The 23,109-nt window shown below is 40.6% G+C and overlaps 1 protein-coding gene across 1 annotated transcript in view; it reads left to right on the top strand.

Moving 5' to 3' along the window:
- The window catches only part of ADAMTS19 (ADAM metallopeptidase with thrombospondin type 1 motif 19), a 264,607-nt gene that overhangs the window by 124,299 nt on the left and 117,199 nt on the right, over positions 1 to 23,109 (top strand). The window contains exon 8 of the mRNA XM_054033172.1: positions 19,486 to 19,591. Coding sequence (XP_053889147.1) covers positions 19,486 to 19,591 — 106 coding nt within the window. The remainder of the gene's footprint in view (positions 1 to 19,485; positions 19,592 to 23,109) is intronic.

The following is a 23,109-nucleotide window of genomic DNA, read 5'->3' as shown; positions in this document are numbered from 1 at the left end:
AACAAAATCTTTTTGCAGAACTCCAAAATTGTTTGTTTCAATCACCGAACGATCAAAAGGCAACGCCATATCCAAACATCATCTATCCAAATGGATATCAGCCTACATAAAACTCTGTTACCTCCAGCATGACCAACAATCCTTTATGGGGATCTGCATGCATTCTACCAAAGCCCTGTCAGCCTCCATAGCATTTCTTAACAATGTTCCCATCACAGAAATCTGTAGGGCTGCAACCTGTACCTCATCACACACATTTACCCAGCATTATGCTTTGCAACAACATTCATCTTCCAATACCTTGTTCGGTCACACTGTACTCTCATCCTCTATGACTTCAACTTCAAAGCCGCCTCTTTCCACGGGAGGACACTGCCCTGAAGTCACCTAGAGTGGAGCACCCACAAGAACATCACTCGAAGAAGAATAAGAGAAAGTTACTCACCTTGCGCAGTTACAGAGGTTCTTCGAGATGTGTGTCCCTGTGGGTACTCCACTACTCTCCATCCTCCCCTCTGCTTTGGAGTTTATTACTATGATCTGCAGTAGAGAAGGAACGGAGGGGAGGTTGGTCGCACAGCACCAGTTAACCACCTGAAGTGGCGCGAGATGGGGACCCAACCGGGCACTGCTTACATAAATCTCTGATTATGAGCCCTGGGGCGCACAGACACCTAAAGTGGAGCACCCCCAGGGACACACATTGAAGAACCTCCATTACTGCACAAGGTGAGTAACTTTCTCGTCTATAAATGCCACAATAAATTGATTATTTTTATAAGTGATTTTTTGCTTGTACCCTGAGACAAGACTTCTCTACCGTCCATTGATGGTTATTAAAGATCTGAACAGATACTACAAGTTAACCCACTGTAACCCACCCTTCTACTTCATATACCATTGGATGCTAATTGGGTAGTGTTCTTGAAGTGTTTCCTTCTGTCTCTTCCATTTTCTCTGATTTTTCTGTATGCATTTTTCTTTTAAATCATGACTTTCTCTTTCTTTCACCCCTATTCTTAGAGCTCATGGTTGTTATACAATTTTCCATGTTAGGAAATTTTTTTAAAAAGTGACTGTGAAAAATAGTTTGTTTGCACGGGCCTGAAGTCTGTTTGTGCAGCGGATAGCTTTTAAGAATGCTCTTTAAAATCATTCTGAAGACCATATCTCAAACAGTTTTTAAAAATTGTTATGCCATGTCTACACTCAGTGCCAGAATTGATTTAGCTGAAGCCATTTTAAAGACTTTCAGAACAGACCACAACTGTGCGGTCTAGGTTTTTGTGCAAAATGGCTGACTTGCTGCAGCTTGGTTATCTCTATGATATTATACAAATTGTGATTAAATTAACACAGTGCAGCAACCAATGACTTAGGAGCTAACACCACACAATTATCCACTCTGAATCCATGCATGTATCTTTTACATACCTGCATACATTTCCCTCCCTTTTTCTAGTTTTTTTTTTTTTCCACTCTCAGGATTGAAGTGCAGCAGTTTGATCAATTAAGTATATATTAATAGTTAACTTATTGTTTGTTATTAAACAAATAAGCATCTTGTTCCCTTATGGAGTTATATAAATAATATCTTAGAGGAGGCCTTTATTTCTAGGTAGGGTCTTAAGACTCACAGGCCAATAGTACAGCTGGTCAAAACTTAGAGATATCAAACATAGTATGCAGCAAGTTGTGTCTCTAGACCACTGTTTTTGTCAAAGTCTTTTATCCATAAACAAAGATGTAACACACTGTAGGTTAACCATATATACATCAAACAAGAATATTAATGATCAATGAGTTATTCATTCCCCAAAGATCTGTTACATGACATCTTTTAAATAAATATCATGACAACAGTGTGTGAGGTGTTTCAAGCTGGTCAAGCCAGCTGAGTTTTACTGTTATCTAACAGGAAGCCCCAGGCCAACTGGTTTTGGACTGCCACAATAGCCAAAGCAAACAGATACACATGGACATTCATCATGTTCTTTCTTTATTGCAGTGGTTTTACTTTTTTAATACATTTTCTAATAAAACTTTAACCCATGTCTGCGCTGTATCCTATGTCACTTATTGTAGAGCAAAGGTTTGCCCTGTGTTCTTGGACAAAATCCCCATTTTCACCCTTTATTGAGTGTTGTGTTGTGCACTGCTAGTCTGCCCTGCACTCCAGAGGTGGCTGCATTTCAGTGGAGTGTTACAATATGTACAGTTTGTGAAACTGTCTTGGAATCTTTAGGACAAAAGATGCTATATATATGTAAAAATAATATTTTAACAAAATAAATATTAACAATTTTAGTAAATTTACAAAAAATGGAACAATCATTATGTAAAGTTAACTTAGAAAAATACTAAATGACAAGCCCAAACAGTATAAATTCAGTAATATGCAGTGTACATGTGTTAATAATAAAGTTCTTAGTTTTTTTGGCTGGATTATATAGTAGGCAATAGGCACTTGTGGAACCTACTCTTTCCCACTGTTTTGCATCTCAGTCAAAAGTGGCAACCTTGATTGATGGGTATGCTAACACAACACTTCAGGTTCTGTAATCAAGGGTTGGCAATGGAACAAGTGCAGCTAACTAGTTCTCTTAGATATTTAGGTTCATATAGAGACTGAAACTTTATGTAAATCCTGAACCTTATCTGTGGTAGAGTCACTGTCTAGCTTCATTCGTCCTAAAGTTGGGCAGGCACTACCAAACTCTCTTTGGTTCAGGATGGTGCCATATGCACTTTGTGCATTTCTTTTGGCAGGCCATCATTATCTTCCCCAATCTGCAAACATTTTTCTGGAGGGCAGGAGGTTCTCATGCCCAAAACAGAGCAACAGAAACTGGGAAACTCCCAGGAGTGTTGCAGTGGCTCAGGAAATGAGCACAGATGGTAGCACTCCATAATGGTAGGTGTATGGGCCACAGATTCGTCTGAAGTCAAGGAATAGATCCTGGAGCTTGATGGTTAATTAGTACAGAGACCCTGGGGCACTTATGACTTGAAGGGACCCAGGTGAGCAAATAGCATCTGCCTCATTTCATGGAATTTTCTCAGACCTAGGTTCATGTTAACAGATTAGGATAAAATTCAAATTGGTTTCCAGCAAGAGTGTGTTTCAGCCTAAACCATTTTGCACAGCTATGTCTCCAAATAGAGCTGATCAGGGCCGGTGCAAGGAAGTTTTGCGCCCTAGGCGAAACTTCCATCTTGCACCCCCCCTCCCCCCCCCGCGGCAGCTCCTCCCTGCCCTGAGGCGCACCCCCAAATTTGGGTCTGGACAAGAGACAAAGGCAGCAGAGTCCCTGCCTCAAGGAGTTTACAACACATGAAGGTTTATTGATGATAATCTATTTTTGCCCCCATATCTACCCTGGTTGAACTCCCAGCCCTAAGTCTAGGACCGCACCCTGCTCCTACACCGGAGCAAACGCTGCTCCGGATTTACTCAAGTGTCCCGAGCTCCCCCACCCATTGCCTGGCCCCGGTGCAGAGGGTGAATGGCTGCTGTCTCTGGGAAGGGTCTTTGGCAGGTGGCAGCCGGGGACAGAGGACAGGAAACGGAGCCCGGAGCAGGGCAGTGCCATGTGAACGTGCTGCCTTCGGAGTAAGGGGTGGGCACAGGATGCTCTCACCTGTCTCCGGCAGGTTGCTCAGCACAAACTCCTTGGCCGCGGCCATGTCCCGCTCCCGGGTGACATCCAGCGGCAGCACCCGCAGGTGGCCGGAGCCGGAGGCGGCTTCCCGCAGCAGCCGCTGCACCCCTTCCCCGCCCAGGCTAAGGCAGCCGGCAAAGATGGTGGGTGAAGCCCAGGCGGTGCAGGCGCAGCCCCAGCATGTGCCCGAAGCCGCTGTCGCAGCCGGTGATGAGCACCGCCCGGCCGGCGGGCTGCAGCGCTGCCTGCTGTGGGAGCCTGGCCAGCAGCGCCAGGGGCAGCAGCAGAGTGGTCGCTTCCCACATGGTGGCTGTGCAGGAGCAGCGCCAGGGGTTTTGCGGCCCCCTAGGTGGGGGGGTCCTTCCACGCTCCCGGTCTTCAGGGTACTTCGGCGGTGTGTCCCAGAGCGAGTGAAGGACCCACCGCAGAATTGCCGCCGAAGACCTGGAGCGCGGAAGGACCCCCCACCACAGAATTGACGCCGAGGGCGGCAAAATGGCGCCCCCCCCAAATCCTGGCACCCTAGGCGACCACCTAGGTCGCCTAAATGGAAGCACTGCCCCTAGAGCTGATCAGAATTTTTTTGGGGGGGGAGGGGAAGAGGGAAGGGGAGGGAATCAAGCAGTGGGCAAAAAATTCATTGAAAATTTGGCCTTAGAAAAGAGAACTTTTTGTAAAACATCATTTTTTTCTAGTTTACAAGAACTTTTGAAAATTTTCTATTGAAATTAAAATGAAAACATTTAGCCCCTTACTTTGCACTTCACACATGGGGCCATTCTGTTTGTTCAGTGTTTGTATGTGTAGTTTTTAACAATTTTTAAAAACTGTGGAGATTCTCGGGGAGGAAACGTATGATGGAGTTAAGTTTGCACATATAATATAAATCAAAGAAATAGAGAGTTAATGTTACAATTACAAGAAACATTTTAAGTGGAAATGCATGGTTACGGAAGCCAGACAACCTTAATTCTGCCCTGTGGTATTCTGGCCTATAGCTTCTGATGGCACAATGAATTAGATGTTGGGTAAGTGATGTAGCCACTCTATTGAGCACATCCATCCACCATCAAGATGACAAAGAGAACAATCCAAAACCACATCTATTGTAACACAGAAGGATTTTTTGGTTCACAAGGTGGTTCTGAGGGGCGAGTGTGAGCTGATCCAGAGAGACTAGGGGATGCAGATCTAAGTTGTCTATCTGCCGAGAAATGTGCCATCGATACGAAGTGTAGTCCTGCACCACCTGCTACTGCTGCTCCTCAGAATGGTCATGTCTGATGTACTGTCTGAGAGGCACAACTATTTCAGAAAAGGAGTATCTTGTATTTAGCCTGCATTTCTAATGTATCTTTAAGACAAAATTGTAAAGTAAGCTGTCGTGATAATTAGCTGTGCACAATAATGTGGCCAGAACCCTGCCTTCACACTTAATTGCTGGGGGAGGAATGCCAGCCAGGACCAAAAGGGTGGAGATTGGAATTGTCTGCATTGCACCAGTGAAGATATGAAGGGAAAAGTTGATTGTTGAGTCCAACTTGCCACAGTGATGACTGGAGCCCCATGCTGCCCCGTAGTATTTGGCAGGTACAATAATTAGAGTATTGGTGAATGCCCATGAGTTTGCAGTTCCAGCACGCAATTAGTTGCTGGTAAACCTGTGGAGGGAGTATGACACTTGGTTGGATTTTAGCATGTGTCTTCTTGATGTGTTGTCAAAAGGGCAGGGATTGGTCAAGCTTTATCCCCAGATAAGTAAGGTATGGTTCAAAAACAATTGGCTGATTTGTTCAGAAGGACCTGCAGCTGTTGATGAGCTAACAAGTGATGAGATGGAAGCAAGATGATACTGTCTTTAGCTTGTTTAGTTTCAGTCACCACTTTGAAAAGTATTTAGCCAAGGTGTCAAGCTCAGATGGCAGGCTAGAATTCAGCTCCTTATGGCTATTGCCACACAGACGTCATCAGCATACACAAACTTAGTTTCTGAGGAGATCGGTAGGCCAGTTGTATATATTAAAGGGCATCAGAGCAAGTACAGATCGGTGTGGGAGTCCGTTGTTCATATGGTGGGGGCAGCTTAAATCATTTCCACACTGGATGATCACTGTTCTGTTAGAAATCATCTGCATAATAAACTCTACACATTTCTTGTGTGCAACAATAGAGTAAAATTTTAGGACTAATTCACAGTTCTAAACTGCATCGTATGCCAATGAAAGATGAACAAAAACAGTGCTGACCTTCTGCCTGTTTCAAAAGCATCCTCAATAAGAGATGTCAGTCTAATCACTTGATCTTCAGCACTACAGCCTGGTCGGAACCCTGCCTGGTAATGATGTAACTGTGAGAAAACAGTAATTTAAGTACGAGTCTCTTGGAGCAGTGTAAAAGTGATGCTGATCAGAGCAATTGTGCATTAGTTCTTCAGGTCATCCGGCATCCTTCTAGGCTTAAGGTGTCCAACCACATCTGACCTTCACCAGACTTTTGGAACTTTCCAGACAAGTATTATAGGGTCGTAGTGGAAAGTCACAACAGGATGAGCTTATGTGATGCGGGAACTCCCCATGGATGTTTTCAAGCCCAGGAGCTTTGTAAGGTTTTAAGAAAGAAATCACTGATTCCAGTTCCTCCCTATTGAATGGCTGGGATAAACTGGAGTCGGCTGAGCGGATAGACCGAATTTTTCTGGTAGCAGACAATTCCTTCAGATCATGATCTCTGTGATTACTAGTTGGCTGTTGGCGACCACAGCATTTGCTGTGACATGTGTAGGGCACTTAGGGATCACCTCTGCCTAAAGGAAATGAAGGCCCAAACCCCTATGACTTAAGTGCATGAAGTCCAAACTTTCAACTCATTAGTGACACCTTTCTTGTCTCTTAATACTACAGCATTCCATATTAGCGGTTTCTTTTAATATATTAGCGGTTTGTTTTGTCCCTTCAGGCTAAGCACACTGTCTTTTTTTTCCATAGAGGTTGTCACAGAAATCAAGCTGGCAGGGGATAGATGCCCTACAAAAAGCACGTGGAATCAACTTTCTAGCTGCTCTTAAAGTCTCACAGAAGAAGTTGTAAGCAACGTTCATATCATCAGCCATGTGCCATGACTCCGTGACTATGAGGTGTCTGTCAGATTCTTTTCTGAAGCCAAACGTTCTTTTTCTTGCTTGGGTTTATTATAGCCACTGCTTTCTCTAGCACTGCTATGACTGTGAAAAGGAAATGTGGGAATTTCCACATGTATGCTGAGAGGGAAAATGGAGCATCTACAGAAATGAAAACAAGAGCTGGTGATCACTTAGTACCCTAAATGCTGAGTGGAAAGTATGAGACTGCTTAGGATCATAACGGCAGGATAGATTGGGAGCACTTGCATGGTCAAGGAGCATTTCACCATGAGGCGAATCAGCGGCGTTGTGGACGTTCATATCAGGGCAATTGAAGTCACCACATACCACTGTGGGATACGGAACAAGAGAGAGCAGAGGGTGTTTCCACTGTTCAGAAGAGGGACAGTAAATATTCATCAGATTTACGTCGTTTACAAATATGACATGCCAGGCGATCTTGTTACCTTCCTCAGATTGTCCAGATACTTGAAGCTTAAGTCCAAGTTTCACATAGGTGCAAATTCTAAACTGTTGATGATAATTGGAAGCTGCAATCTGATAACCTCTGGTCTGTAATTGAGAGTCCTTGGTGGAATGTGTTTCCTGAAGCATATTAACGGCTAACTGCTGAAGACCATCATGCTTAGGGGCAGAAAATCCCTTTTATATTCAGCAGTAAGATTGTTAAAGTATTGATGGCCAAGTTGTCAGGATTGGTCCCTCCATCCTGGAGGATTAACAGAGGATGCCAACGTGAAGCCTTCCGACATGTCCCTGTCCCTCATAAAAATACTGGGGCGGGGGGAGAGGAATGGGCAGAACCAAAACCCCCCGTGTCTTAAAAATCAGTTTAATCTAACCTGGGGCCACAAACACTGACATGCTTTAATCATGATTGTATGGTCTCACTACAAATCAGGGTTAATGGTTGTTTGGGTGCCTTAACATGTTTGGCTTTCATTTAAGTGTAACCTTAAAACTGAATTTCTTGCTTGGTTTTGGTATAATTGCTAGATCCATTATTTACCTTAAGTTACTTATGCATACTCTCAATCTTAACTGTGTCTGAACATAGTTCTTGTTTTGGAATTCTATAGGGCTTTGATCCAACAAAGCACTTAAGCATGTACTTTACTTTAAACATGTGAATAGTCCCAATGTAGTCAAAGGGTCTTGACCATGTGTTCAAAGTTAAGCACATACATAAGTGCTTTGCTGGCTTGGGGCCTGTCTACTATAGGGTGTTTTGTACCTTTTTTTTCTGAAGCATCTGATTCTAGTCACTGCAGTAGCACTGTGTAAACTAGATGGATCACTGATCTAATCCAGTATGGGAATTCCTATGTTTCTAAGATAAGTATTTTAGTAGAAAGTGGTCCACATAAAGGATAGATAATGTTTCCTCTGAGTTTCTGTCTGCTCTCATGACATTGCCACAGGTATAAAGCTGAGGTTTTCTGGGTGACTTTACTGTTTGCATATTTTCACACACTTTAGGATTTTGTTTTAAGAAAACTGCATTCTTCTTCGAGAAGTATCCCTATGGGTGCTCCACTTCAGGTGTGCATGTGTCTCTCAAGCCCTCAATTGGAGATTTCTAGCTAGCACTGACCATTCAGCCCACACATACACCCTAGGCCTCCTTGTGGCAGACACTGAGGCTATGCAGGGGTGCGTGGGTGAACTGCTCTCTGTTCCTTCTCTACTGCCCCAGCCCGCAATGGAACCCTAGCTCCTAGCACATCCATCTAGAGTGTATTCGGCCTTCTCTCTTTTCTTTTTTTCTCAAAGTTAGTTAGTTTATAGCTGTAGGTTAGTATTTAGTATAGTTAGTTTTAGGGCAGAGAATCATTTTTGCCTTCTTTTTCCTTCAGGAGTCTTGTCATCTCCTGGCAGGATATTCCTGGTTCTCCAGGCTTCAAATGCTGCCTCTCTTACTGAGAGGCTATACCAGTAGGCAATGGACATTCCAAGTCTGTCCATTGCCTGGGAAAGCCCCATGTCTCCCATAGGTGTTCCTTCTGTTTGGCCCTTAAGTCCAGGGCTACAAAGGACAGGGAGATAGCTCAGACTACTGGCTATGGAAGACTCCCTGCAACCACCCTCTGATCCAAGTCAGGAGGACCCTCCACCCCAGTACATCCATCACTGGACAGATCCAACACCCCATCAACCTTGGGGCATGGAAAGCCTTGGAGTTCTAAGGACAGAAAGAAAGGGAAGTTTTTGGAGTCCATTGTGAAGACTCTCAGAAAGAGGAGCATGGTCTCTCACTTAAAGGAGCCAGCTCAAAAAAAAAAAAAAAAACCCACAAAAAACAACAAGCAAACAAACAAACAAAAAAACAGGTACCCATCGAGGTCCTTGGTCTCCAAGGGTACTATTGAGGACAGGACTGTTCCTCCAGTACTGGTGGCCTGCGAAGCCTTGGAGTGCTAAGAACAGAAAGTACGGCTTCGATAGGGCACCAACACCCTCCATCAGTAAGGAGGGTAAGCACAAGGTACCATCAAGTTTGGCCCTGCCATTGGCACCCAAGTATCCCGTTCAGCTGTTAGTGCTGTCATGCACTTTAACCTAGCCATCGGTACTGATGTAAGCAGCTCAGCCAGGAGTACCAGCTGTGCAAACAGAATCCTTTGGCACCAAGCAAGCATCAGTGCCTGACATCTACAATGCCTGCAGTACACCCGTCGTTGTTGGTAACGTCAGCTCCGGTTATGGCAACCTCAGCTACAGTGTTGGGACTCAGATCCTTTTTGGTACCACAGGAGTTCTGATACATGAGGGATCTCTCAGAGTCAGACGAACCAGAGTCTCCATTGTTGTTGGGTACTGAGCATCTCTCGGTACTGAGACTTCAGTCTCTAAGTGGCCATTTCATGGTACAGGGCTCTCCTCTGTCCTCAGTGGCTGCCCTCCAACCTCCTGCCATGGGAGGATGTGGAGGAAGAGGACTCCCAATCGGTCCCCTTGATTTTCAGTGAGGGGTTCTCCTACATATCTCTTTGGGAATCAGCCTTCACGCAGGGAAGACCTTGCTGGTCACTGAAGGTGGTGGAACCAGCCTTGTATGCCACCCCACTTCCTTATAGACACCTGCAATGGCCACATTGGGACCTGTGGGCTGCCTATCAATAGTAATTTAACAGACCACTAGTACTTTCCCTCAGGGAGACCAGGATTTCACGTAGGGAGCAGGTAACCATTGGTTCAAATGGAGCTTTTATGAGGTGGTTGAGAACTAGGTTGAGGTCCCAAGACAGGATGGGGTGTCTGATGTGGGGGAAAAGATTATCCAGACCGTTAACAAATCTGTATGATACTGGGTGAGCAAAAATGGAGACTCCCTCAACCAGGGGATGAAAGGCTGATATGGCAGCCGGGTTTACCTTGACCAAACTAGTGGATAATCCAGATATCTGTAGATCCAGCATGTAATCTAGAATGAGGGAAAGGGGAACTGATTCCGGCCAGAGGTAACCACACCCAGACCAATGGGTGAATCTCTTCCATTTCTTTGTTCATGTTCAAGACACAGGCTCTCTCTCAGGGCTTGGCATTTGATTGCTTTTGCTGTAGAAGCTGCATCCAGGGCAGGTGATTTCTTCTTAAAGGATAATCCCTTTTGTGGGCACAAATCTTCCAGAATTTTTCTGTCAAGACCTTCATATGATCATTGCTTACTCATTGTAGCTACTCTTTAAGCACCAAAACTCTCAATATCAAATTTCAAATTTTGAATAGCATGGGGTTCTGATCAAGTTTAATTGACCTGGTTCCGTGAAACCTGCCAAAACTATGCCAAATGTCACCATGCCTCAGTTGGTCACAACTGAGAATACCAAATTCAGGACAGGTTGCTGAGAAATAGGGCAGACACACTCCAAAACTGGGGGTTATTCTTCTATAAGATATACCCAACCAGCAACAAAAGTAAACTTCTGTCTCACCACACTGGCTAACAAGAAGTCAGAAATGCAGCTTCCTCAGGTATTCCAGTCCTGGATTCAACACCCAGACACTAGACTTAATGATGAGTGGTTATTTATAACCAGTTTCATCAAACAAAGAGTTCTTCTGATCCCAAAGGTCACATACCCAGGTCAATATATAACTCAGATTTTACCCAATAATCACACTGTTGCCAATCCTTTAGTATTTAATATCTAAAGGTTTATTTATAGAAAGAAAAAAGAAAGAAAGAAAGAAAGAAAGAGGTGAGAGTTAAAATTGGTTAAAGGAATCAAATACATACAGTAATTGCAAGGTTCTAGGATCAGGGTTGAAGCAGGGATGTCATAAACTGCTGGTTTATTAAGTTTCTGGTTTCTACAAAATCATTGGAAGGGCCTTAGTCCCTTGGTTAGACTGCCCCCATTAGTCTAAGTTCATAGTCCAGAGATCAGAGCAGGAAAGAGACCAAATGGAGATGTTTCCAGGGCCTTTTATAGCTTCTGCCACGTGGAGGGAAATTCACTTCAACTATCCAGATATATGTTGGGAAAATTACACAGCGGGGCACAGACTATCCAATAAGGTCTTGGACTGCATTGCAGACAACTTTTTATTTCAGAAGGTTGAAAAAGCTTCTGGGGGGAAGCTATTCTAGATTTGATTTTAAAAAATAGGGAGGAACTCGTTGAGAATTTGAAAGTGGAAGGCAGCTTGGGTGAAAGTGATCATGAAATCATAGAGTTTGCAATTCTAAGGAAGGGTAGAAGGGAGAACAGCAAAATAGAGACAATGGATTTCAGGAAGGCGGATTTTGGTAAGCTCAGAGAGCTGATAGGTAAGGTCCCATGGGAATCAAGACTGAGGGGAAAAACAACTGAGGAGAGTTGGCAGTATTTCAAAGGGACACTATTAACGGCCCAAAAGCAAGCTATTCTGCTGGTTAGGAAAGATAGAAAATGTGGCAAAAGACCAGCTTGGCTTAACCACAAGATCTTGCATGATCTAAACAATAAAAAGGAGTTATATAAAAAGTGGAAACTAGGACAAATTAGAAAGGATGAATATAGGCAAACAACACAGGAATGCAGGGGCAAGATTAGAAAGGCAAAGGCATAAAATGAGCTCAAACTAGCTACAGGAATAAAGGGAAACAAGAAGACTTTTTATCAATACATTAGAAGCAAGAGGAAGACCAAGGACAGGGTAGGCCCACTGCTCAGTGAGGAGGGAGAAACAGTAACAGGAAACTTGGAAATGGCAGAGATGCTTAATGACTTCTTTGTTTCGGTCTTCACCGAGAAGTCTGAAGGAATGCCTAACATAGTGAATGCTAATGGGAAGGGGGTAGGTTTGGAAGATAAGTTAAAAATCACTTAGAAAAGTTAGATGCCTGCAAATCACCAGGGCGTGATGAAATGCATCCTAGAATACTCAAGGAGCTAATAGAGGAGGTATCTGAGCCTCTAACTATTATCTTTGGAAAATCATGAGAGACAGGAGAGATTCCAGAAGACTGGAAAAGGGCAAATATAGTGCCCATCTATAAAAAGGGAAATAAAAACAACCCAGGAAACTACAGACCAGTTAGTTTAACTTCTGTGCCAGGGAAGATAATGGAGCAAGTAATTAAGGAAATCATCTGCAAACACTTGAAAGGTGGTAAGGTGATAGGGAATAGCCAGCATAGATTTGTAAAGAACAAATCATGTCAAACCAATCTGATAGCTTTCTTTGATAGGATAATGAGTTTTGTGGATAAGGGAGAAGCAGTGGATGTGGTATACCTAGACCAGGGGTAGGCAACCTGTGGCACACGTGCTGAAGGTGGCACGCAAGCTGGGTTTCAGTGGCACTCACTCTGCCCGGGTCCTGGCCACCAGTAGGGGGGCTCTGCATTTTAATTTAATTTTAAATGAAGCTTCTTAAACATTTTAAAAACCTTATTTACTTTACACACAACAATAGTTTAGTTATATATTATAGACTTACAGAAAGAGACCTTCTAAAAATGTTAAAATGTATTACTGGAACGCGAAACCTTAAATTAGAGTGAATAAATGAAGACTCTGCACACCACTTCTGAAAGGTTGCTGACCCCTGACCTAGACTTTAGTAAGGCATTTGATACGGTCTTGCATGACATTCTTATCAATAAACTAGGCAAATACAACTTAGATGGGGCTACTATAAGGTGGGTGCATAACTGGCTGGATAACCGTACTCAGAGAATAGTTATTAATGGTTCCCAATCCTGCTGGAAAGGTATAACAAGTGGGATTCCTCAGGGGTCTGTTTTGGGACCGCTCTGTTCAATATCTTCATCAACGACTTAGATATTGGCATAGAAAGTATGCTTATTAACTTTGCAGATGATACCAGACTGGGAGGGATTGCAACTGCTTTGGAGGATAGGGTCATAATTCAAAATGATCTGGACAAATTGGAGAAATGGTCTGAAGTAAACAGGATCAAGTTTAACAAAGACAAATGCAAAGCCTCCACTTAGGAAGGAACAATCAGTTTCACACATACAGAATGGGAAGAACAGGAGTACTTGTGGCACCTTAGAGACTAACAAATTTATTAGAGCATAAGCTTTCGTGGGCTACAGCCCACTTCTTCGGATGCATATAGAGTGAAACATATATTGAGGAGATATATATACACACATACAGAGAGCATGAACAGGTGGGAGTTGTCTTACCAACTCTGAGAGGCCAATTAAGTAAGAGAAAAAAACTTTTGAAGTGATAATCAAGCTAGCCCAGTACAGGCAGTTTGATAAGAAGTGTGAGAATACTTACAAGGGGAGATAGAATCAATGCTTGTAATGGCTCAGCCATTCCCAGTCCTTATTCAATCCTGAGTTGATTGTATCTAGTTTGCATATCAATTCCAGCTCAGCAGTCTCTCGTTGGAGTCTGTTGTTGAAGTTTTTCTGTTGTAAAATAGCCACCCGCAGGTCTGTCATAGAGTGACCAGACAGGTTAAAGTGTTCTCCCACTGGTTTTTCAGTATTATGATTCCTGATGTCAGATTTGTGTCCATTAATTCTTTTGTGGAGAGACTATTTTACAACAGAAAAACTTCAACAACAGACTCCAACGAGAGACTGCTGAGCTGGAATTGATATGCAAAGTAGATACAATCAACTCAGGATTGAATAAGGACTGGGAGTGGCTGAGCCATTACAAACATTGAATCTATCTCCCCTTGTAAGTATTCTCACACTTCTTATCAAAATGCCTGTACTGGGCTAGCTTGATTATCACTTCAAAAGTTTTTTTCTCTTACTTAATTGGCCTCTCAGAGTTGGTAAGACAACTCCCACCTGTTCATGCTCTCTGTATGTGTGTATATATATCTCCTCAATATATGTTTCACTCTATATGCATCCGAAGAAGTGGGCTGTAGTCCATGAAAGCTTATGCTCTAATAAATTTGTTAGTCTCTAAGGTGCCACAAGTACTCCTGTTCTTTTTGTGGATACAGACTAACATGGCTGCTACTCTGAAACCTGTCAGAATGGGAAGAGACTGTCTAGGAAGGAATATGGCAGAAAGGGATCTAGGGGTTATAGTGGAACACAAGCTAAATATGAGTCAACAGTGTGATGCTGTTGCCAAAAAAAGCAAACATGATTCTGGGATGCATTAACAGGTGTGTTGTGAGCAAGACACAAGAAGTCATTCTTCCGCTCTACTCTGCGCTGGTTAGGCCTCAACTGGAGTATTGTGTCCAGTTCTGGACACCACATTTCAAGAAAGATGTGGCGAAATTGGAGAGGGTCCAGAGAAGATCAACAAGAATGATTAAGAACATGACCTATGAAGGAAGGCTGAAAGAATTGTGTTTGTTTAGTTTGGAAAAGAGAAGACTGAGAGGGGACATGATAGCAGTTTTCAGGTATCTAAAAGGATGTCATAAGGAGGAGGGAGAAAACTTGTTTATCTTAGCCTCTAAGGATAGAACAAGAAGCAATGGGCTTAAACTACAGCAAGGGAGGTTTAGGTTGGACATTAGGAAAAAGTTCCTAACTGTCAGGGTGGTTAAACACTGGAATAAACTTACTAGGGAGGTTGTGGAATCTCCATCTCTGGAGATATTTAAGAGTAGGTTAGATAAATGTCTATCAGGGATGGTCTAGACAGTATTTGGTCCTGCCATGAGGGCACGGGACTGGACTCGATGACCTCTCGAGGTCCCTTCCAGCCCTAGAATCTATTAAAACAAAGCCCTCAGTCCAGTTTGTGGAAACATACTGGTAACAAGATGGAGTTTAGGGTTGCATGATTTAGTCACATGCTCTTGCATACTCTAGTGAAAACGTTCACATGAAAGTCCATCAGGGGTGGATAGGTTTCTTCCATGGTCCATCGTGTTCATTGATGAGCCATCAACTTGAATACTCCATTCACAATGTGCTGGACGCAAATTACCCTATGGGTGATATCACAGGAGCAAACACATTTGAAATTCAGGTACATAGTCAATATTCATAACCTCAAAAACAAAAACGATACTTGCATACAAATAGGATAATCATATTCAGCAAACCATAACTTCTCCATTGACACCTTACTTGAAGCAGTTTGTACAAGATTTGTTGTGATTATTTAACAGTAGTAGCAACAATGATCTACATGGTCATATTTTAATCATATAACATCACATCATCTACTAGTATTTTTTGTCCTGAAACATCACAGTGCAGAGAAATCCTATTTCCATCTCTGGATGTTAGAAGGGCCTTCTACCTGGATAGGACTAAGCAGATTAAGAGATTGCCTAGACTCTTCATATACTTTGCAGATAAAGCTAAGGGGGCTCCTATTTCTGCTCAATGACTTTTAAAATGGATATTAGGTTGTATTTCTGTTATGATTGTGCAGGTGCTCATCCCTTCCTTCTCCCCCCCGTGAGTGAGAATGCATTCAAGCAGATCACAGGCAACATCTACTGCATTTTGGAACAATGTTCCAGTATCGGAGATATGTAGAGACACTACTTGGACTTCTGCCGTCAGATTTGATGTGTCATTTGTCTCTGCAGTACTTCTGAGTCCTGTTCCAAAGCTCCCTCCTGCTTCTAGGGATATTGCTCGGAAGTCAGCTGAAGTGAAGAACTCATAGGGACACTACTCAAAGAAGAAGGAAATGTTACTTAGTCTGTGCAGTAACTGTAGTTCTTTGAGATGTGTGTCTTAGTGCTTGACTATTCGTCCTCCTTTTCCTCTGCTTCAGTTGTTCCCTAGGGGATCACTGAGAACAGAAGGAACTGAGGACAGTTGGCCAGTGCATCCCTATATAGCCTCATTGACTGCCATGAGGAGGCATAAGGCTCATGTGCGAGCCAAATGGACACTGCTAGCTAGAAATCTCTGATCGAAGGCTCAGGAGGCACATATGCACCTGAAGTGTAGCACCCATAGGGACATACATTTCAAAGAACTACAATTACTGCACAGGATGAGTGACATTTTCCTCTCTTAGGATTCTTGTCCCCCTGAAGCACATGCTAGAATTTTTCAACCCAAACTCCAGGTCAACAGTTTTTTGTATTGCATGAGAACAGGCGTATTAAAGCATTATTAAAAAATGACCGAGGCTTTTAATTATACACTGAACATGGGAGCAGTATGTTTTTTCCCCCACACTTCACCAATATTATGGATGGATCTCTGGGGTTGAGGGTACCTCCGTCTCCATATTAATCGAATCCTTTGTCTGTCCATGGACACAGTTTGCAATTATACTTATTATTGCTTATTTTATTCATGGTTTTATGATGTGGACACTTGTCCACTAGTAACTGGGCAAAGACAGTTGAGAACTTTTTGATACTCTACCTATCAGAGCTAGTCTGTATTCATTAAAACACACGCAAAATAATAGAGGTGTTTGCCTCTCAGAGATACACTAGAAGATTCGTACCGGGGGCATTTATTATTGTATTAAGAATTTTTTTACACAAAATATAAGGTAGTACATTTACTGCTACCATATGAAATATCATTAACCATATAAATAGTAGACAAAATAAAATGAAAACAATAGTCATTTTCTGAAACATAATCCATTTTATTGATTGTGCACTTATTAATTCACAAAATGTGATATTTCATAATAGCTGTAGTGCAAATTAGTGAGGTTCTACTGCATTTAGTAATTCTGTATTTAATTATCCTAAAAAGCATCTTTGATCATCAACAGGTTAAGAGAATTTTAACATCTTCTGTCAAGCATGCATCAGTTCACTACTGTTTCTTGTTCTGACATACGTAATCGTCAATGTTTCTTTTAGGCTTTTTTCTTAGACATGGAATTGGGTTATTTTAAAAATTCACCGAGTTCAAGCAAAGACTTTTCAAGTACAAATTTTGTTAATTTGAAGTTGTGTGGAAAGCCCACAGATTTCAGTGGGGATACTTTAATCATAACAAAAAAGCAATTGTTCAGGGTTTTTTTGTTTTGTTTTTTGTTTTGGTTATTTCACGTGGATTTAACCTTGGAGCAATTCCAGCTGTGTTAATAAGCCACAGGAAACTGCAGTGAACATATACATATGAAGAAATTATTTTTTTACCTAAGGAAACTGCAGTGAATATATATATATATATATATATTCACTGCAGTCTTTTTTTGTGATAGTTAAACAAGAGCAGCTGCTTACCGAAGCCAGTTTTTTCCTTACACATGAAATTAATAACCATGGACAAGACATGAAACTAGTTCTCGATTAGTAGTTGGCTGATTTACATCCAGTAGCTAGTATTTGATGTGTCTTTCATGTATAAGGTCAACTTTGTTTAATAAGGAATAAAGCATTAATTATATATGATGCTTTTGGCTGTATCTAGAATCAGAATCTAATTTAATGTAAGTAGAATGCAGGCTTCACATTCCTAGAAGATTAGCAGTAATCAACGCACTTATAAGAACTATGTGTACAAAGAAGCCTTGGTTACATAAATTGATATTTGTTGTTTGTAATGAGTACTACTGGTTATAGTTTCTTCCTTGCAATAGATATGGAATCTATCAAAGGATTTACCTGTTCAGTGCTATATCATGCCTGTGAGAGCCAGTAGAATAGTAAGGAGAACTAGCAGCTATAGCAATCAAGCAGTGGTGGAGGGAAGCATTAAGCCTATATAAGGAACATCATCATTTTAGAAGAGAGGAGCTGGCTAAGGCACCTCTTTCCCCTTTCTCATTTGCTTTGCTGCTCTGCCCACTGGCAGGAAAGGCTGGGAGCCTCAAACTCCTCAACCAGTCATCAGCTACTTCTGCCACATCCAGACTTCACCAGCCAGAGAAGAGTCGAGAGCTTTCTCTGCTTTTAGGCCAACACATTGTATTTATGTTCCATTTTGTAGGGGTGTGAGGAAGGTATGTTGTGGAAAACCTTCAGGGACATCTCACTTTTTTGTGCAAACAAAGCCCATAGAGAGGGCTTTCCCAATGAAAAATAACATTTCACAGTGTAACACAGTTGCCTTTTTTGCTGTGTCTACACTGAGAAGTTAGGTAATTCTCTTACCTTTCTTCTAGCATTTCTCCATTGGTGCTGACAATAGTGGGAGCACTAGTATAGACTAACCCCCAGACAATTTAACCATTGCATTGTGCAAACCTAGTCAGAGCAGCAATGGGGGTATTGCCTAAAATTCCCACTGTAAATAAGGCCTTTTTGTTTGCAGGCTGACAAGTTAAAATATTTGGACTTCATCCTATGAGATGTAAATTTAGAAAACTAATTATGACTAAATTCCAAATGCTTCTAGCCATTTAATTGTATCAGAAACATTCAACAAATATGTTGGTCCAGAGGGCACCATTCCTTTGAAGGGATGTTCCATAGGAAATAGGCTGTACATTTGGAATATGTAAATAATCAAATAGACTGCCTCAACCAAGATCTTTAAAAATAGGAGCCTAAAATCCTAGGTTTTTAAATAAATGATCTCAGTCAAATAAAGCTGCTTGGTGCTCAGCATTTTGGAATATTAGGTAATTTATTTAGGAGCCTAATCATGGACTTGAGTGTCTAACTTTTAGGCTCCTGTTTTTGAAATCCTAGGTTTTAAATCATATGCTTGATACTGTCCTTGGCATTTATGATAAATGTGATAGTTAGACTGCTGTCTATTAAAAATTGGTATAGTTTTATGGAATTTGAGGTTTCCTGTAAAAACTTGTCTTCCTTTATAACTTGTGCACTGAACTCCATATTGATGCTTAAAAAATAATAAGTACTAATGTTAAAATGAAAGAGTAGAAACTGAAGAACAGAAAATAACACTAAAGTCAATTAACAAAAAACATTGTGCAGATTTGTGGATAAAATTATGAGATTTGTATTGCCCTTTTTAACAATATGCTGTTCAAATTTTACTGTATTACTTTACATTTTCAAAATTTACTGTATTACAAATGTTACTGTATTTACCTTATTTAAATACATAACATTGTTTCGGAACAAATTTTGTGCACATTATATACTGTGTAAATGAGTGATATTGTCACTATCCTGATCTTCTCTTTTCCCTTCTATCCTATTGATGCTATATTCACTAATTGCATATTCTCTTTAATTAGTTTGTAAACAATATAGGGCAGGTACATCCCTATATGTTAGTTCAGCACCAGCACAATAGGGTCCCAATCCAGGGCCATAGTGTAAGTATTAATAATAAATAATACTCATAATGATTAATCCTGGTGTGGTGGTTGTGTTTCCTAGGTATAGCATATTTGAGTGGAATGTGCAGTGAAAAACGAAAATGTATTATTGCAGAGGACAATGGTCTGAATCTCGCATTTACCATTGCCCATGAGATGGGCCACAAGTAAGTACATGAAAGAAAACAAAGATTCCTAACATTTGTTGGCATGTATTATTCCAGACTCTAAATTTAATTTTAATTTTAATTTTAATTTTAATTCACGAGTTTATCTGTTATCACTTAACACAGGAGCTTTGGTTGTGTATGTGTGTTCTTGTTTTTTAATTAAGGAAGGCTATTACTTATGATAAGTTAAGGAAATTCATTTTTTGGTTAAAATTGACATAATTTGTCAATATAGCACATAAATCAAGAAAACAAATCTTTGAATGGCACATTAGTCATTCTATATATATAATAATTCATTAGAACATTTGGAAGATCTAATTTAATCTGGGGAAAAAACAGGTGTCTCCTGAACTTGTTTTGGGGATTTTGGTACTATACATCAAATGCAGCTCTGACTAATATTGCCAAAAAGCATGTAATGAAATCATAAGTTGACTGAGATTTTATTGAATTTGCCAGTCTCAAAATAGTTCCTATTAAATCACATTGGTCATCAAAACACTAGCTTTCCTCCACCCCAAACAGCACACAGATTGTTCTGAAGCTGAAGATGTACATTCTTTACAACCAGATGTTGTTCTTATTGGCTAGAAGGGGAGTAGGGAGTATTAAGGAGTAAACTTAATCCAAAAAAGCAATATGCTGCCAAAACAAATTAGATATCAAACTTGGAATTCACTGCTTGATCTCCCCACCCTTCAAAAAAGAATAAGTCAGTGCTTTACAATTGCAAATTTTACTCGGGGAGAATCTTCTGTATTAACCCTCAATATTTGATAAAAGTTTATCAATTAGGATAATGTTTTTAAAAGCAGTTCAGTTTTTGAGACCATCATTTCTGGAGGCTCTGCACTAGACATCTCCATCTGAGCTCTTGCATCTGCCGTTGACTTCAGTTGGAACTGTGAGCTCTCAGCCCCTCTGAAAATCAAGTGTCTCAAGATGGGCACCCTAAATTGGAAGCCACTTTTGAACATTTTAATCATACTGTCTAGAAAACTGAGATCCCAGTATCTAATACTGAAGAAGAAAGTCAATACTAAATGAGATTTTGGTTTTAAGGATAGCCTCTCCCGGTGAATTAGAGATGAATCATTTCTATGCAGTCATGGAGGATGGTGAGGAAGGTTACAGGGATGTTCATTCCAGGTGAATCCCTTCCACAGAAATAATTTAAGACCACTAAATTCCTTAAACTTTAAAAAAATATATAGAAATAAACACTTTCCTTTAAATTAATTTTTGGATATCTGCTGCTTATAGAAAGGAATTCTCAGAGAAAATACAATGAAATGTAAGGGAAAACCAAAAAACCCACGACCGGTTTGTAGATGACAATGAAAACCATGCACTGTTATAAAATGCATAAATAAATAAGCTTTATGAGCTCTTGTTGGCAAGATTTTTCAAAGAGCACATTTAGCGCACACGGCATTAAGTACAAACAAGTATGCTTGCAAAAACTTGGCAATATTTTCAGAACTGGAATTGAAGTGTCTTATGCAACTGAAAATAATTAATAGTTTAATTTTTGTGGGTTTGGTTTTGCATATCAAACTCCTTAATTGTATATTCTGTACTTTGGAATGGATTTCTGTCTGACCTACATGCAGACCTAATTGTAGACTCCTAATAGAACAATTCTGCAGAGCTGTGGTGCATTTGAGAGTATTTTCTCAGTTATCTACTTTGATATATCCACAAAATGCTCATAACCCGCTGTGCATAGTTGTAAATACATATTATTGTACTTACGGCTCTGTAGTCATGGTTGAATATACTATTATTTTTATTATTAATGTCATTTTTATGCCCTCCATTAAGTACACACAAGGGAGTTTCTATATGTAGCTTTCACAGTTCCCCATGAATACATTTTGAACATCATTCTATTGAACAATGATAATATAGAGAGTTTTTCGGTGGAGGTTGGAGTAGAGGTGGAGGTAAGGAGAGTGGTTAGAGAGGGATTGGTTTACAAGCATAAAGTGGAGGGGGATGAGGAAAGGAAATATGAGTGAGAGAAAAACGAGAAATGGAAGGAAAAGATATTAGGTGCTCAGATACTGATGATAAGAACTGGGATGGATAAATAGGTAGCGGAAGGAGAGAGGTGCATTGTGGAAACCATAAGCAAGACTGGCAGCAGAGGAACAGAGAATGAAGAGGGCAAAGGCGCACAGCCAGTCAGCATAGTTTGTTCCATTCAAACCTGTCTAATTTTTGTATCATAGCATGGAATATATGTTTTGTGTCTAAATTACAAATTGAAATATATATGACATCTTTTACTCTACTAATAAATAACATTTCTCTATACCGTGATAAGAAAAATACGGTACTTTTTATGTGTTGTGCAGTTTTGCTGCAGCTCTTTAGATGTGAGGAGGGAGCCAAATTCAGTCGTCATAAAGCTGAAAACATGTTTCAGAGAGCTGTAAATAAAAATACTCTACTATTATAAATGGCTTTAGCATTGTAAAAAATCTTAAAGTGATTTTTATAAACAGTTTTTCAAGTTAAAATCCTGATTGTTTCCTGCAGAAATAAATTTAAATCTGAAACATTCCAGAATTCTTTAGGAACAAAAGCCACATGGAATTACCAAACAGTACATGCTACAGATGGTTATCTTTGGTGTTACTCAATTACTGAGGTGTTTCACTATATTACAGTTTGTCTGCAAATGCCTTGACTCAGTAATGCACGTTTACCCCCCTGTGGGAACCACAACCTCTTATTCATGCTCTTAGTTCTGTTAAAAGATACATTGAAATATGAGATTAGTGGAATCAACATGGATTATCTTCTTTCATTCACGTTTTGAACTGCTTGTTTTTAGATTTTACCAGTTTCAGACTTCCCCACTCAATTAGTTAAATTATTATTAAAATGAGATTATGGCTTTTCAGCTTCTGTTTTCCTTTGGGATAAATTTAACTGCTGCTTTGTTACAGTAAATTAGTGGCTAATAGGAGTTCATTGTTTGTTGGCCTATGAGGCTCAAGATGCTGACGCTGCTTGGCATCTACAAGGGCTTAATCTTGATTTTGGAGGTAAAATATCCTGTTACAGTATCTGTGGAACTTAATCTTTGTGCTTTTGTTTCATATCTTCCTCCCACCCCTTTCTCTTATGTAGAACTTGGCCTGTGTGTGTTCTTCCATTTCATTTGTAGCTTTTTTTTATAATAATTTGAAGAAACCCTCTTCTAGTGGGAAACATTTATTTACGTATTTATTACAGTATGTCTAGAGGACATAACTAAGATTGGAGTCTTGTTGTTTCAGTCTCTGTACAAGTATAATTGAAGATCTTAAAATCTAAATAAATAATATATAATAGCACTTAGCACAATTTGGGAGCCATATAAATAATTGGAAGCATTCACTGGGTATCATCCAGTATCTGTATAGCTAGGAAACTAATTCTTAAAATAGCTTTCTGTGGTCACACCTTCCCCATAGAATGCTATTATAAATGTACCCAACCTTGTTTTTAACATTTTAAAG

Source organism: Malaclemys terrapin, chromosome 6, assembly GCF_027887155.1.
Source record: "Malaclemys terrapin pileata isolate rMalTer1 chromosome 6, rMalTer1.hap1, whole genome shotgun sequence".
NCBI lineage: Eukaryota > Metazoa > Chordata > Testudines > Emydidae > Malaclemys > Malaclemys terrapin.
The sequence above is the reverse complement of the archived record's forward strand: the minus strand, read 5'-3'. Positions and strand labels throughout refer to the sequence as shown.